We start from the raw sequence: 14,654 nt of genomic DNA on the forward strand, positions 1-14,654 counted from the left end.
TTGTCAGAAATCGTATTTAGATGAAGTGAGAATAACAGTGACTCGGCATATCGTGTGTTCATATGTATGTCTTTGCATCGCTAGTTCTTCTGCTTTCCCATCAATCTTAGAGTAAACTGTTAAAAAGTGGGAAATCACTGTTACATCCTGTCCTGCTCATGTGGATCAGTCTCATCCAGCTGAGATGAACAGTGTCCTTCCTCTCCTCTTCCAGCCTCTTCCATCTCCCCAGGTGTCCCCCTCATGCTGCCGGTTCCCAGCAGGCTTTTTTTTTTTTATCCACACATGGGGACGTTTGGTTTGTAACTCATAGCCTTCATAGAGTCCACATGCCCTCCCTAAGGTGTCATTCCAACCGTGAGGGTGAAAGGTGATAGTGTGCTCCCCCTCTCACTCAGGTGCAAAGCTGAGGTGACACACAAGATGCCTTTGTGTGTGTTTGTGTGTGTGTGTGTGTGTGTGCGAGAGAGAGTGAACGGTAGAGTGAGACCTTGCACATGCGGCGTGCTGCGTGTACTACACCGCATGTGCCGTATATCCATATCATTTGTAAATCTGAGAGGAGCATGTGCCGCTCAAACGTAGACAGGACGCAAAGTCCTGCACAGACTTTTGTGTTAATATAAGAGGACTGAACACGTGTCTTGTCCGCTGATGTAATCCCCATATCTCCATGCTGTAGATCTCTATTGTCATTATACTCAGGTATCATGCAATGTAAGAGGCTTCTCTCTCCAGACAAGATGAATAAGCATGAAAAACAACGATAATAGCAAATATCTATATACAATTAACAGATAAAGGCATATTTACAAAAAGTACAAGATTTGCAGACACTTTGCCATACCAAAGTTGACATAGCACATGTGTCTTACTGGCCATGACCGTGTGTGTGAGCCAACATGCACGACAGCAGGACACTGGAACTAAAACAGATAAATGGAATTTAGATTCAGCTTTATCACTTCCATGATACACGTTACAGCGTACATGGGAGTGAAATGCCGTACTCTGCAGGTCAGGGTGAAGGTCACATTTAAAACAACATAACACACATTCAAACTTATTATCTATGTTACAAAGAAATGCAAATTGAGCATATCTGTCATCCTTGTTGGAGGGAGAGATAGGGAGAAGCTTCATAATTTGTGTTATTATTTACATCTGCTTTTCCTACTGTGACATGTCAAAATGTTGGCTGTGAAAAGCCTATTTTGACATTTCCCGTTGAGGAAGCCACAGGCCGACATTACAAAAAAAAAAATATATAAAAATACGTACTGTCTCGTGTACCTGTTTATAAGATTTCTGCCTCTACCTCCAACAATTTAAATCAATAAAATATTATATAATAACATTTTATCACAATATTGACAGATATCATGACCAAGTGCATTTTGAGATACAGTTTAGGTACAGCCTATGGGAATGCATGAAATACGTGTGTTTGATTCTTGAGTCATACAAATCTTATGTTTCTTTTTAGCTTTTCCTATAATGGTGAACTATATTGTGAGAAATGAAAGATATAACACCTTTGTATACACGTTAGGGAAATCCTCTGATGTTCAATGAATTTATATTGTGATATACTGTGCATCATCATATCATGCAACCTGTAGCTCATGGAGAATAGATATAGAAAATTGTCTTTTTATTGTAAAGACCAACTTCCGATTTAACGCTTGCATATTTCTGGAGTATTCATCGTCTTTGCCTTGTCTGCGTTAAATAAATAGAAGACATAACCTCATGTTTGAAGGTGAGTGTCTGTAACGTTGGGTTAGTGTTGGTCCAGGAAACACCTGACCACAGGAGGCCACACAAAGACGTCTCTCCCATTCTACCGAGTCAAGCATCAATTATTCAGCTCGCTCTAAATGTGGGACAAGAGGAGGTCAGGCGAGATTCTCTTCCCATGCTGAGAGTGATGCTGACTTGCCAGAAGGCTGATGATGATGATGATGATAGTGATGATGATGATCAGAGTGATAATAATAATAGAGTTATTACTACTGCTGAAGTGGATTTGATGATGAGTGATGAGTCAGTACAGAGGGACACAGAATAGCTCGGCGTTGTCTTGGCTCAACACAGAGCTATTCTTGTGCACACAGTGGGCCATTGAAACATTTCAGCACAGATAAGCCTGGATGATGACACAGACGGAGCGTGCTGATACAGTATGGATGAACCCGCTCGGCACAGTACCCCGTGTTGCCATGGCAACAATGTAAAGCCCTTTCGACAAGTGTGGAGGGTCAGGGAGAGGAGTTGCGATAGTGCAGGAACCGGAGGGGTGGGCCCTGAGCAGCTTCTGAAGGTGAACTTTGTTGCTCTCTCACATTTCTTGTCCTTTTCGATCAATGCTACAGTGTTAAACCCCCCCCCCGGTGTTAAATGATGAACGATGAAATTAAAAACTTTTTTTTCCCCCGTGGAAGAAACTGAGTCCCACTGTTCTCAGAGAGAAGCTGATGCTCAGACTGGGGCAGCCAGGAGCGGAGGACACCGGTTGTGTGGCTGCAGTGATTTCGATGCTGGTATGGTGCGCTGCAGCCAGAAACCTCTACAGCGATGATGAACTTCATCATGTGTTCATGTGTTGTCCTGCTGGACCTCATGGCAGTCCACAGTGAGTACTTTTGAGAAGAAAATATGTGATGCTTTGCTCATTGGTAAATGTTGGATTCTTTTGCATTTCAAGGAGATGTCCAGTTTACGGTTTCTCTTATTAATCAGCAACCATTGTGCTGTGGTACTTTTTATTTTGTCTGTTTTTTCAGTTGAAAGGAAAAGATTTTTTAAAGGCAATAATGGGTTAATAGAGTTAAGGTAGGGATGGTGTGATGTTTGTGAAAGTTTTTCATCTTATTTGTTGAGATTCTCTTTAAAGAGAAAAAGTAAAAGGCCGGCTTTGGCCTTCACAGGACTGTGGTAAACATGTCTGATTCAGGCCGAATTAAATGATTGGTCGACACACCTGACCGAGCTGCCTGCCTGTGTCCACCCAGTCTGTGCTCTGGTGTGCATGACCGGAGTCTTCAGTCGGAGAGACATACATTACTGAAGTAGAGACGATAGTCAAAAGTTAGCCACTGAGCAAGTGAGACCACGAAAAAGATGGTCTAGCAGTTGTGAGTCAGTGCACGTTCAGGAGAGTTGACGAGAGGCCCGATGGGACGGGGTGGGATGTATTTGTTGCAAAGTGTAGCGTGCTGTTGCGAATTGCAAAACTGCAAACTGTCATTTTGATACTTTAGTGTTTCTATGGATTCAACCAATGAGATGATGATAACCTTTTCTGTGATGGTAGATTTAGTTAGTTAGTTTGCCCAGCCTAGTCCTAGTCTCTGTTCGAAGCTCAGCAAACCAGCTCCCAGCTTCAGTTTCATATTTTCTGTATTGATAAACAAAATAACTGCATTCTTTTAAATGGCTTTCCTCTATTTTACAGGATCAACCGGTTAGTTTGTGATTACTCCTCATTAGTGATCATCTGAAATTCAAACACATTTCCATCCACTGTCAGAGGAAATACTCCTGTTCCCACCATGTCTTAATGTATAGCCTGAAGGCAATGTACAGAAGACGAGCTGTTACGTAAGGCAGGTACAGTACAGGGAGAGCCCCCCACACTCTAATGTTTCAGAGAGCGAGGTGTTGGGATGAGAAGGTCAAGTTATATTGGATTACATTCATTACACAGTGGCCTCCCAGGTGACAGAGAACCACTAGGTGGGATAAATAGGAAGGGGTGGGGGACTCGCTCTTTACTTTTCTCTTTTGTTCACTAAAGGCTTGTTGTGTTTTATAAGATTGGCTTTTTAAGTGTCACTGAAATCCATACCTGGTGAGGTGTCACTTGCAGGTGCTTTGGATATTTAGCGATAAAGGTGAAAACATGGTCCTCACTACAGTTAATTCAGAATCCATTTAATTTAACCCTAATCTTCATGTCATTGGATTTGGGGAGGAAGACATTCTACCAGGGGAAAAAATAACTTATAATCTTCACAGACCCATTAAACTATTTAAAATCGATCTATCACAGCTCCTTTTCCCCCCATCTCTTGTCAGTGTTTGTTTTTCCACACAGGCCATGTGCTCATGCAGGGCCGTATCGTAGGTGGTTACACCGCTGCACCAAACTCCATCAGATACATTGTGTCACTGCAGAGCTCCAGGGGCCAACACTTCTGCGGTGGATCATTGGTTCACAGGTACTGGGTGCTGACAGCAGCACACTGTAACATCGGGTAAGACTTTTATTATAGCTGCCACCATTCAGCTGTTAGGACTGTTAGAACTCACAAAGATACATTTTCATGATTTCTATGTTAAGAAGGTTACATGCTTCTTTATGGTTTAATATAGAAATGTAATGTCTGTGCTATGGGCCTATCAATGGAAATGTTGGCCAGTCTAATGTCCACTTTGGTGCAGAATCAAATACCTCAACATCTGTTGGATGGATTACCAGGGTTCATGCTCCCCAGATGATGAATCCTAATGACTTGGGTGATCCCATAGGGTTGACCAAATGCCAAATATATTGACATTGAGATCAGCCTCATCTCATCATAGTGCTGATTGGCAAATATTAGCATGCTAACACACCAAACTAAGAAGGTGAACATGATGAACATGACAATTACTGAACAACATCATGTTCGTCTTGCCATTGTGAGCCTGTTACCATGCCGGCATTAACATTTAGTTCAAAGCACCGCTGTGCCTATTAGCCGCCAGCTTGGCTGGAGACTCAATGACATTCCTCTGGCATTCTTTCAGTAGAATCTGTAGAAGTCACTGTGTAGAGGCAAAGTTGGCATGATTTAATTTAGTGAGCAGATGGCCCCAACAGATGCCTAAAAGCAAGCATCCATTCTGCCACGACTAACGTCAAAGTGATACAGCTTGATCATGACGCACAGTAAACCTCAGACAGCACACGAATACAGTTGAGTAGGCTGACCTTGGTACATCATCTTGGTGTATGTGTGTGTGTGTGTGTGTGTGTGTGTGTGTGTGTGTGTGTGTGTGTGTGTGTGTGTGTGTGTGTGTGTGTGTGTGTGTGTGTGTGTGTGTGTGTTGGTGTTCGAGAGAGAGAGAGGGTCCAGGAAATTGGCTGTATTTCTGTTATACTGTCCCAGCCTAACAGTAAGCTGTTCCTTGGCAGAGAAACACCACATGGCTTCACAGCGGTCACCTATGGGCTCACTCTGTGACTTTGTAAACTGGCCATAATTATTAATGAATGTCATTCAGCATCGCCCCCAGCCTCCCTGCTCAATGATATGTCATCTGATTCAGTAAAATTACCACAGAAAAGATGACAAAATAAGAAGCTAAAATATCATAATCATGATCGCTCTGATTTGTGTTGTTGAAAATAGACCTGTGCAGATTTTTCCATCTCTTTCTTAGAAGTGCTCAGCAACGATCAAATCTCAAGACCTTGATCTATCTTGTCCTATATTTGTGGATGGAAATGGTATAACATTGAAATGACTTGTCTTCTAGGACAGAACACATGATGATTGTGGCCGGCGACTACATAGTGAATAACTTTGAGGGTTATGAGCAGTATGCTAAACCCCACAGGCTGGTCACCCACCCCCTCTACAACAGGAGCACTAACAACGCTGACATCATGCTCATTAAGGTACTGCACAAACAGAGATCTGCACAAACAATGTTACTGGTGTTATCAGTGCCTATTTCATCGTCATCCCTCTGCTTTGCTTGATGTCCTGTGTTTCACCAGTCTACCATTACTCTCTGCAACCCAGTAGGCAAAAAAAACATAACAAAATCCATGTTAAATATACTTTGATCTACAAAGACATCTTTACCTTTATGATGACCAGTGGCTGGAGGCATTATGTTTTGGGGTTTTCTTCAAATTTGGTACGAACATTCTGGTGGACCCAAGGATGACCTAATTTTGGATGATCAAAGGTCATTGTCACCTTAAAAAAATATGTTTTTGGTCTTGTGAACACAACATCTCAGAAACACCTTGAGGGAATTACCTCATATTTGGTGCAAAAGTCCAGTTGGACTCAAGGGTCACCTTAAATTTGGTGGTCGAAGGCCAAAGGTCAAGGTCAGTGTCACCTCACGAAACCATTTTTGCTTCTAGAACATTTTATATTAAAACACCTCAAGAGAGTCCTTTCAAATTTGAAACAAGTGTTCACTTACACTCACTAGATTTGGGTGGTCAGAGGTCATGGTGGCCCTTACAAAACCTCTAGTACGTAGAACCAGTTGAAAATCATCATTTGATCTACAGACAATATGGAAAAATAGTGATGCGTGCATCTTTAATAAATGTCAAGATATTTAGAATTTGCTGATACTGTCACATACTCACGTAGAATCTGTCCTGCTTTTCTGTGCAGTTGCGGGCCCCCATGGTGCTGAACAAATATGTGTCGCTGGTGCCTCTTCCCAGGCAGGGGACGGGTGTAGTTGAAGGCCGGGTGTGTCGGGTGTCTGGGTGGGGCTACAACAGGCTGGGCGAAGGCCAGGCCCGTTTCATCCTGAGGACGGTCAGAGTGCCCATTATTTCAACTGCAAGATGTAACAGCAGTGAGTCATTTAATGGAAATATCACAGCAAACATGATCTGTGCTGGCTACAGGACTGGAGGAAGAGATGCATGCAAGGTACAGGGATCGAATCCTTTCAAACCTTCTATCATTAGTGTCAAGCAATAAATGTGAGCGGTTCCAGCTCTGAGATGAAGTGGGTGTTGGGATCTGTCCGATCTGGTCCATGGTGACCAACATAATCATCTGATCCTTGAAAGGCCATTACTCTGTTATTGAAATAACATATTCTCCAAGGCACTGGCCATGGTTCCCAGTGTGTATCAAATGGCACAGGGGGATTACGCTTTTCATCAGCTCACATTAGAGCGAAACAATAACAGTTTTTTAGGAAGCTCATCCCCATGACACTGTGGATACAGTTCATCATGTCAGCGTAGTTCAGCTACAAGCTTTTATTAAACAGACGTGGCGGTCCACCCTGAGGGAACTGTATTATGAAAGTTGCAGAAGAGGCAACAAAGCAACCCTGAAATAGCTCCAGGAGAGAAAACCTTGCTGTAGATTAAAGGTACAGTGACGGCCATTTGTTGGCAAAAACAAACTGCGTGCGAGGATTTGGCTATGAAAGAATCTCTGCCTCTGCCTTTGTTGAGAGAAGAAAATGACATGAAATTCAATGTGTGATATAGCGATATCCTATATAAGGAGCTGAATGACATATTAAAAGTGTTATATTTAATGCCACAGTAGGCAACTTTGTGTGTTTACATGTACAAGTAGAAGAAAGACGATTATAGAAGACTGCATCACATTATAAAAGGGTTAAAAAAAAAAAAAGATACACCTGTCCTGAAAAATAACATTGGGCTTTTCTGCTGGAATTGTGCTGTTACTGTAGACCAGCCACTTTTTGTCAGTTTCAGATATCAGTGTCTGCCTCTTCAAATGCCCTGATCCCTTATTGAAAAAGTGAATTTAGCAAAACAGCAAACAGAAGGTAAATTCACATGTTAAGGCCTGGCTGGTTTTCAGACTGTATGTAAAATACAGATTTACAACAGGAATGGGGATATTGTAAAAATGCATTTCAAAATATGAATTTTGTAAGGACATTTTCTCGATCAATAAATTTAGTTTTGATAGATTTATGATTTCACATTGAATATTTGGTTTGAAGTTATTATAATATTCTTGAGTGTTTTGCCTGATCTCCCACACAGAAGTGACCTGACGGGCCGGAGACATCTGAGCCACTTGAGTAGTAAATGCTTTTTGAAACGGTTGCCGCCACCAAGGCCCCACTGCTACGACTCTTTGTATCACTTAGTGTATCCTGTAACACCAATCAAAGACATTAAAGCAGCTTGACGACATGTGACATGATGGAGGGTGTGGTCTCGTCCTCGCAGGGTGACTCCGGCGGCCCGCTGGTGTGCGGGGGGCGTGTCTACGGTGTGGTCTCCTGGGGCAACGGCTGCGGGGATGCTAAGTTCCCGGGAGTCTACACGGTGGTGTCCAAATTTCGCCGGTGGATCGATAAAACCATCTATGGATCCTACATCCGCTGCCCCAAATATTAAAGAAACGTATAAAACTAAGATGATTCAAGTTTTATGTTTAAAGCTGCTTCTGTGGAAAATGTGCAGAGATTCTCATCCACTGGACTAGATCCATAGATTTAGTTCTCTAGAGGCAGATGTGTTTTCATTCAGTCATGATCTGATTTTTCTGATAATGTTTTGAATAAAGGTGATCCATCTCATATTGTCAGATTGGCTGTAAACGGTGCAACAGTGTATAAACCTACTGTTCATGTGTCATTCCAGTCTTCATTATTGAACTTTTATACCAAAATTGAATGGCAATAAATATTCAGATTTGGAAAATGTGTGGGATGATTTGTGTCAAAATTCAATGGTGAATCCATTTCTTTGCCTGCAATGCACAAACCAAACTCTGGCTCTGTAGGGGGCCTATTGTATTCATCTCACCTGAATGTATAGTGCACAGCAACATGTAAACTTTCTCAGGGCCAAAGAAATTAGCATCATTTTCATGACTCATCGCATTGTGAGGTTTACGAGCCAGACGAGTACACACGGGTGGGGCCATTGGGAGAAACAAAGCAAACCTTGAAAACTATTTTGGGTCATGCAAATAGGCAAATGTTTTTTCTTCAGAAGACCGGATGCCATCTTTGAGTCCGGTAAGTGTCTCCTATTATGCATCTGTGGTTCCTCCAATTGGACTTCCAGGTTTGGTCACTGTGACGGGTACTTGAGACCAAATGAACCCACGAATGCACGTCCCTGCTTTGTTTAAATCACGGCTATTTTGAAGTATGAACGTGGCCTTAGGGACGACCAGGAGCTCTCCTTGTTGATCTGAGGCTGCACTTTACACACAGCTGCTCCTCATTGGGGAGTTCAAAACCATTTGGTGCTTAAGATCTGTTCTGATTTGCTCAAAGTGAATTGTAGAGTTTGTTCTTTTGGTGTAAGATGATGAGTTTTGTTTAATACTCCTAATAAATAATAGCAAGGACTGCTTTTTCTCTGAATTTCAACTTTGATTGTTGCTTTATTACTCATAAAGCAAGTCTTCAAGGATTTTAGGAACCAACCTCTCAAATAAAACTGCAGATGACGTAAAGTGACAGATCTCCACATGTGCTGCTGTAAAATAAAGGTTTCTTCATGTTTGTGTCTACTGTGTAAAGGTTACCCAGCTTTGCTGTAAAATGCATGACACGGAAAACACAACAAAGAAATGATGTGTATACAATCACATGTGGTGAAACAACATTTGTGTAATCGAGAGAGATGCTCTGATATGAAAGGTGAGCCTCTGATAAAAATCGTGGCTTCTGTGGGTCCACGGAGAGTAGGTGTGTCACGGCTGCACCCCCCTTTGTGAATAGCTGATGGCATTTTCAAGTTAGCTGTGCTGCATGCGTGGATATCGCCTTTCATTTCATTGTCTGTGTAATGATATTTGATTAAGTTCACCTGAGAAAGAGTCCACGAGCTGTCACCATTCAATCACTGTCCTTTGCTCTGTGTCCTTTACTGTATACCCCTTTGTGCAGCTGCTCACAGACACAGACTTATGTAAACAGCACAGACACCAGTAAACCCAATGAGAGTTTGTTGCAAACCTAAAGACGATCCCCGGGGGCTTCGTTTAACAAAGCGAACCAGTTTCCATACTACCGTCTGCTATCTGACTCGGTGTGGTAACAAAACATGAAAACCTTCTCAGACGGGATCCTGTTAGGTTTGAGTGTGTTATCTGAACGCCTGTTATGAATCAAATAACATGTTATATGTATGGCCCAAATCCCAATTTTTCTCATAGGGCTTAACAATCTGTACAAGGTGCGACATCCTCTGCCCTCAACCCTCGACTACGGGAGAGATCAGCTGCCAACACAGTCCATGAAATCAAGTCAGTAACATACACGCAGGTCTGGTCAGCCTTGTGGTGGGCCGACCTCAGCAGAGGGTGCATGCCTTGTGGTTAAAAGGCTGAAACATCCATTGATGCTCAGGTTCACAACTGGTGATATGTTCCTAACATCTGCTGGTGGTTGGCAGCTTATCATCAAACTAGTGCGGAAGAACACACACGGGATATTCACAATCCAGTCCCATGTTCTAAATGAAAAGTATTGCTGAGACATCAAGAAACTTTAAAGGGCGGTCATTATAAGGGTTAGGGTCTTTATAGGGGATTTATAGACCAAAGAGCGTTTTTGATTTCTATTAAAAAAAACACCAGTTCCAGGTTTTACACAACAAATATCCAGGTAATTTCATGTGTTTCCTGGTGCAAGTCCCTGGTGTCCAGGTTTGACATTTTAACCTCCATCCAACCCTCTGGAAGTGTCGGTGAAAACAGTGCAGGCCCTCAGGATGCGCACCACTGGGTTCCAAACTCACATCCTCAGTCTATGAAAATACTGCCATCATCTGGTGAGCTCTGACACTCCTTAAACCCCCTTAATGACACAATAAATATCAACATTTCTTTTTATTTTAAATCAGGTTGGGGGATTTTAGAGTGGCGGTGCGTAAAACGACGTTTTCCCAACCAACCTGACTTGGCTCATATTTTTACGTGCCATCTTTTAATAATAAAATCAATCGTCATTAGTTGGATTTGCCTCCCGGATCCCGGAGAGTGGAGCAGTCGTGCGCCACGACTCCACGCTAGAAGCTTCTCTGACTGGGCTGCAGCAGAAAGAGAACCCCCCGTGCAGCTCCCGCACCAGCAGGTCTCCCCGGGATCCGTGTTTTGCATCGCTCCTCGATTTGCATTTCTCCCTCAGATTTTCCGTGCGTCGGGTTCAGCCGCTCGAAAGCAGCGGGCGCTCCAGCTCCATTGTACGTGCGCCTCCATTTCCAAGCGATACGCAAAGAGAAAGAGGGAGAATAAAAAAACAACAACAACAACAACCCCTGGACATTTTTGTGAATGATGTTGCCGAGGCTGCACCAGAGAAGAAACTGAGGACATTTTATTCTCTTGTTGTAAACTGTATTCTTTCATTCTGCTGCGCACCTTCCACGAAGACAGACACGTGTCTTCGGGGTAAACAGAAAGGGCTCGATCGTGTCCGCAGATTGCATTGTTTCCCTCCACCTCTATTTGTTTTGTTGTGTAGACACACGACGCGGAGTTCCAGCTTTGGAGACGCGCTGTGCACATTTCAGTCCGTGCGCCTTGGTGAGAAAAGACGCATTTCGGAGATGTCGGAAGTGCTGCCTTTCAACGAGGAGAAAATGAGTCATTATGGAAATGAGGGCGACGAGGGACACCTTTCCTTCACCTGTCGTCTCCAAGACACCAACAACTTCTTCAACGGCTCGCAGAACAAACGTCCGCCGAAGCTCGGACAAATAGGCAGGAGCAAACGGGGTAAATATATAATTTAAGGCGTTTTTCTCCCCCCCATGTGGATGTGTTGAATGCGCACACAGTGGAGCAGGGTGAAGGATGGCACCGTGTGAAGCCGTGTGAGACACGGTCTCCATCCAGAGTGCATGATCACAGGGAATGGTCTTTTGTTTGCATGGGTGCGTTTTTAAAATCTTGTATTCGCACTGCAACACAACTTGGATGCGCAGTGCGTGCTCTTAGACGCCTCTGAACCTCGCTCCTTCACAGTTGTGCTGCACGTCCCCTCCCCAGTGAACGTGCGGTGTAATTAAGATTTAGATGCGGTGTGATTGTGATCTCTGTCTTTTGTGTTTTGCACGATGAATCCAGGCTGCTCGTGGCTTTTTTGCTTGTGTTTGTCCTGATGAGAAGACTCACTTGTGGTGGAGACATGCATGCACAGACACGCACACAGTTGCATGTACAGTAGTGCACGCACACACACACACACACTATGCACAGACTATGCACAGACATGGCAAAGCGGCAGATGTGTAAGTGTTGCATCTGCAGGTGCACTGCAAGAAGACATGCAGCAATTCAAATGTGCATTACACACACACACACACACACACACACACACACACACACACAACCATGCTTTTCTTTCTCTCTTTGCACGCTTCTATTCTTTCATGTATGCATACACCACTTCTGCCCATACAGCGCAGTGCTCATGGTCCAAGGCGTTAATGCCCCCCCCCCTGTCAGTTGGTGGAGAATTTTCAAGACGCCACACCAAGACGAGCCCCCCCCCCCCCATCTCTCATTAACTCTCTCCCCTGTCATCCACAGTTGTGATCGAGGATGAGAATGGCGACAACGAAGCCCTGAAAAATGGAACAGAGAAGACCCCGCCAGAGGCTTAGAGAGCGCTCGTCTCACCATCCCCCAAAAGACACTCTTGAAAAAGATTTTTTATGGCGATATTTACTAGTTTTAATCCAAAGACACTGTATATAAGCACTTTCTCTCATGTGGCAGCAAGCAGCACTTCCACACCCTCCTCTCCCTGTCAGTCATCATGGCTATCCGGGTGACACACACTGGCAGGGGCGGGAGATGGCAGCGAAGGAGACCCCCAGGTGGACCCCCCCCCCCCCAACAAACACACACACACACACATATATATATATATATTTATACATACACATACACAAATGCCCTCGATCACAGGGTTTCGCCATAGATCCAAAAGTGAAGAAGACCACAAGCGAGGGGGGGGTGCGATGGAGAGGAAGGAGGCGGCGCTGTCAAAATGCAGAAATCAGGGACAGGATACAGAAATAAATCTAATATAAAAACTAAAGCACACACTTCTCCTATATCTTATCGATTAAACCTATTGTACCATTCTTTCTTCTCTTCATTTTGATCAAGGGAAAATAACTAATAGAATTTGTAAATATGGAGAGGGTAGCCCATATTTTCTTGCACAAAGTGGGAATCGGTAAACTGGCTTGTTCTCTGTGTTGAAGACTTCATTTATTGATCCTTTGGAATATGTCTTTTGCAGTGACTTAAGGCCCAAGGGAGAGGTTTTTTTTGTATGTCAAGAAGACTTTGAGCGAATGAGAGTGATGTTTTTTTTCACTTAACAATTCTCGATGTTGCCTGAGTGTTTTTTGTTACCATATTTTGCAGCTAATGAGTCATTTATATACAGTGTACCTCCCACCTGTTTGTAAGCTTCCCAGGCTTTCACCTGGATTGGTTGATACTGTAACTTGACTGTACACACCCTATTGATAAACTATTTATATTGCATTGTGCATTATCGTGTGTGCCAAATCTCATGAGGGATATACTGTACCGGATAACTTGTTCTTTTTTCTTTTTTTTTTTGTGCTTTATACATTTACTCGGACAGTTCAGTTGTTTTGTTGGGTTGCCATTTTTAGGGCTCTTTCTTAAAACACTGAAATACCAACTCATGCATGGCAAATATGAAATCATGCATGCACGGCAGAAGTTCTGAAACTCTTGTGTATTCTTGAAGCACCTCGTATACAGCTTTGAATGACAAACCTCGAGAAACAGTCTTAATTCTGCGTTGTACTGTACGATTCACACTGATTTGTACAGTGGCCTAATATCTTGTAATAAAGATTTGACAAAGTACTATTTACTGTTTAGTGTTGATTGTGGTTTACAATGCGGAATGATGTACTTGATGTTGCTTTCTGTCTTTTTTTAACTGTTTTAAAACTGTAGCAAAAACACAAAAATATAGTTTTGTATCGGAGAGATGAAGACAATAGCAGATATAGCTTGACTGACTTTCAGAGATGTCCCTTGTACAGTTTACCCTGCTGTTAATGGATCGCCTATGTGGATGCCAAGGAAGGACAAGTCAGCATTTTCCACTGAGGAAGCAGTGTCCCATACGTTGGAAAGATCCGAAAGATGAGCAACGGAATCTATGAAATCTATACTTTGTCGTGATTTGTTTGAAGGAGAGTACAGAGACACTCGGCTCGGACTGCTGCGCAGCAAACCAAGATTTCCTAAAAGTGCTACAGTATTGCAAATGATTCTGTGGGGAATATGTACACCACTGCTTCCCAATGCAATAAATGTCTGTTTGCACCTAAAATCTCAGCTCCTCTCTTTAATCAAGTCCTCCCTTTAACTCCATCGCCAGAGATGTAAATGGTGCAGGGGCACCGAGGCATGAGGAACACTGATGAGACGTGACATTTCCAACTCTGCTGTGGTGACTAAATGATTCATGTTATGTGACGAGCCTCTGTCAGTGTACAGCATCTTAAAGCCCCCCCCCCCCCACGCCAACCACCAGGATTTGGACTGAGAACACATATGAGCACACACACACATAAGCACACACATGTGTGTGCCTCAGCTCCAACTGCAGGCGAGACTAACATATTGCTCGTCTCTCCCTTCCCAGTCTTGACAGACATGAAAGGGACTGCCTGGGCCGGGTACCATGGTAACAGATGCACCTTGCACTCAATGGGTGCTGCGGTGGGTTTTTTTCAGTGCAGAATAGTCTTCCCCGAGCCTCGGCTTGATAACATCGCTATCTTTAATGGAATGTTCTCCATTCTCTTATCTGTGCCCTCTTCTCTCAAGACCTCCTATTCACTCAGTGGCGTGACCGCATTATCCTGCCAAAATAGTCCCTTC

At 43.4% G+C, this 14,654-nt stretch overlaps 2 protein-coding genes across 2 annotated transcripts; both read left to right on the forward strand.

The window, feature by feature from the left end:
• Positions 1-2,425: 2,425 nt before the first annotated feature.
• Positions 2,426-8,437, forward strand: LOC117761703 (trypsin-like). The gene is made up of 5 exons (XM_034585811.1): positions 2,426-2,635; positions 4,100-4,259; positions 5,527-5,668; positions 6,411-6,677; positions 7,973-8,437. Exons 1-5 carry the CDS (start codon positions 2,578-2,580, stop codon positions 8,141-8,143), a joined length of 798 nt encoding a protein of 265 aa, XP_034441702.1. The 5' UTR covers positions 2,426-2,577; the 3' UTR covers positions 8,144-8,437.
• A 2,263-nt stretch (positions 8,438-10,700) lies between these two features.
• On the forward strand, positions 10,701-14,095 carry si:dkey-33m11.6 (uncharacterized protein LOC555986 homolog). Its single transcript, XM_034585814.1, has 2 exons — positions 10,701-11,483; positions 12,300-14,095. Exons 1-2 carry the CDS (start codon positions 11,315-11,317, stop codon positions 12,371-12,373), a joined length of 243 nt encoding a protein of 80 aa, XP_034441705.1. The 5' UTR covers positions 10,701-11,314; the 3' UTR covers positions 12,374-14,095.
• Positions 14,096-14,654: the final 559 nt, after the last annotated feature.

Source organism: Hippoglossus hippoglossus, chromosome 5, assembly GCF_009819705.1.
Source record: "Hippoglossus hippoglossus isolate fHipHip1 chromosome 5, fHipHip1.pri, whole genome shotgun sequence".
Lineage (NCBI taxonomy): Eukaryota > Metazoa > Chordata > Actinopteri > Pleuronectiformes > Pleuronectidae > Hippoglossus > Hippoglossus hippoglossus.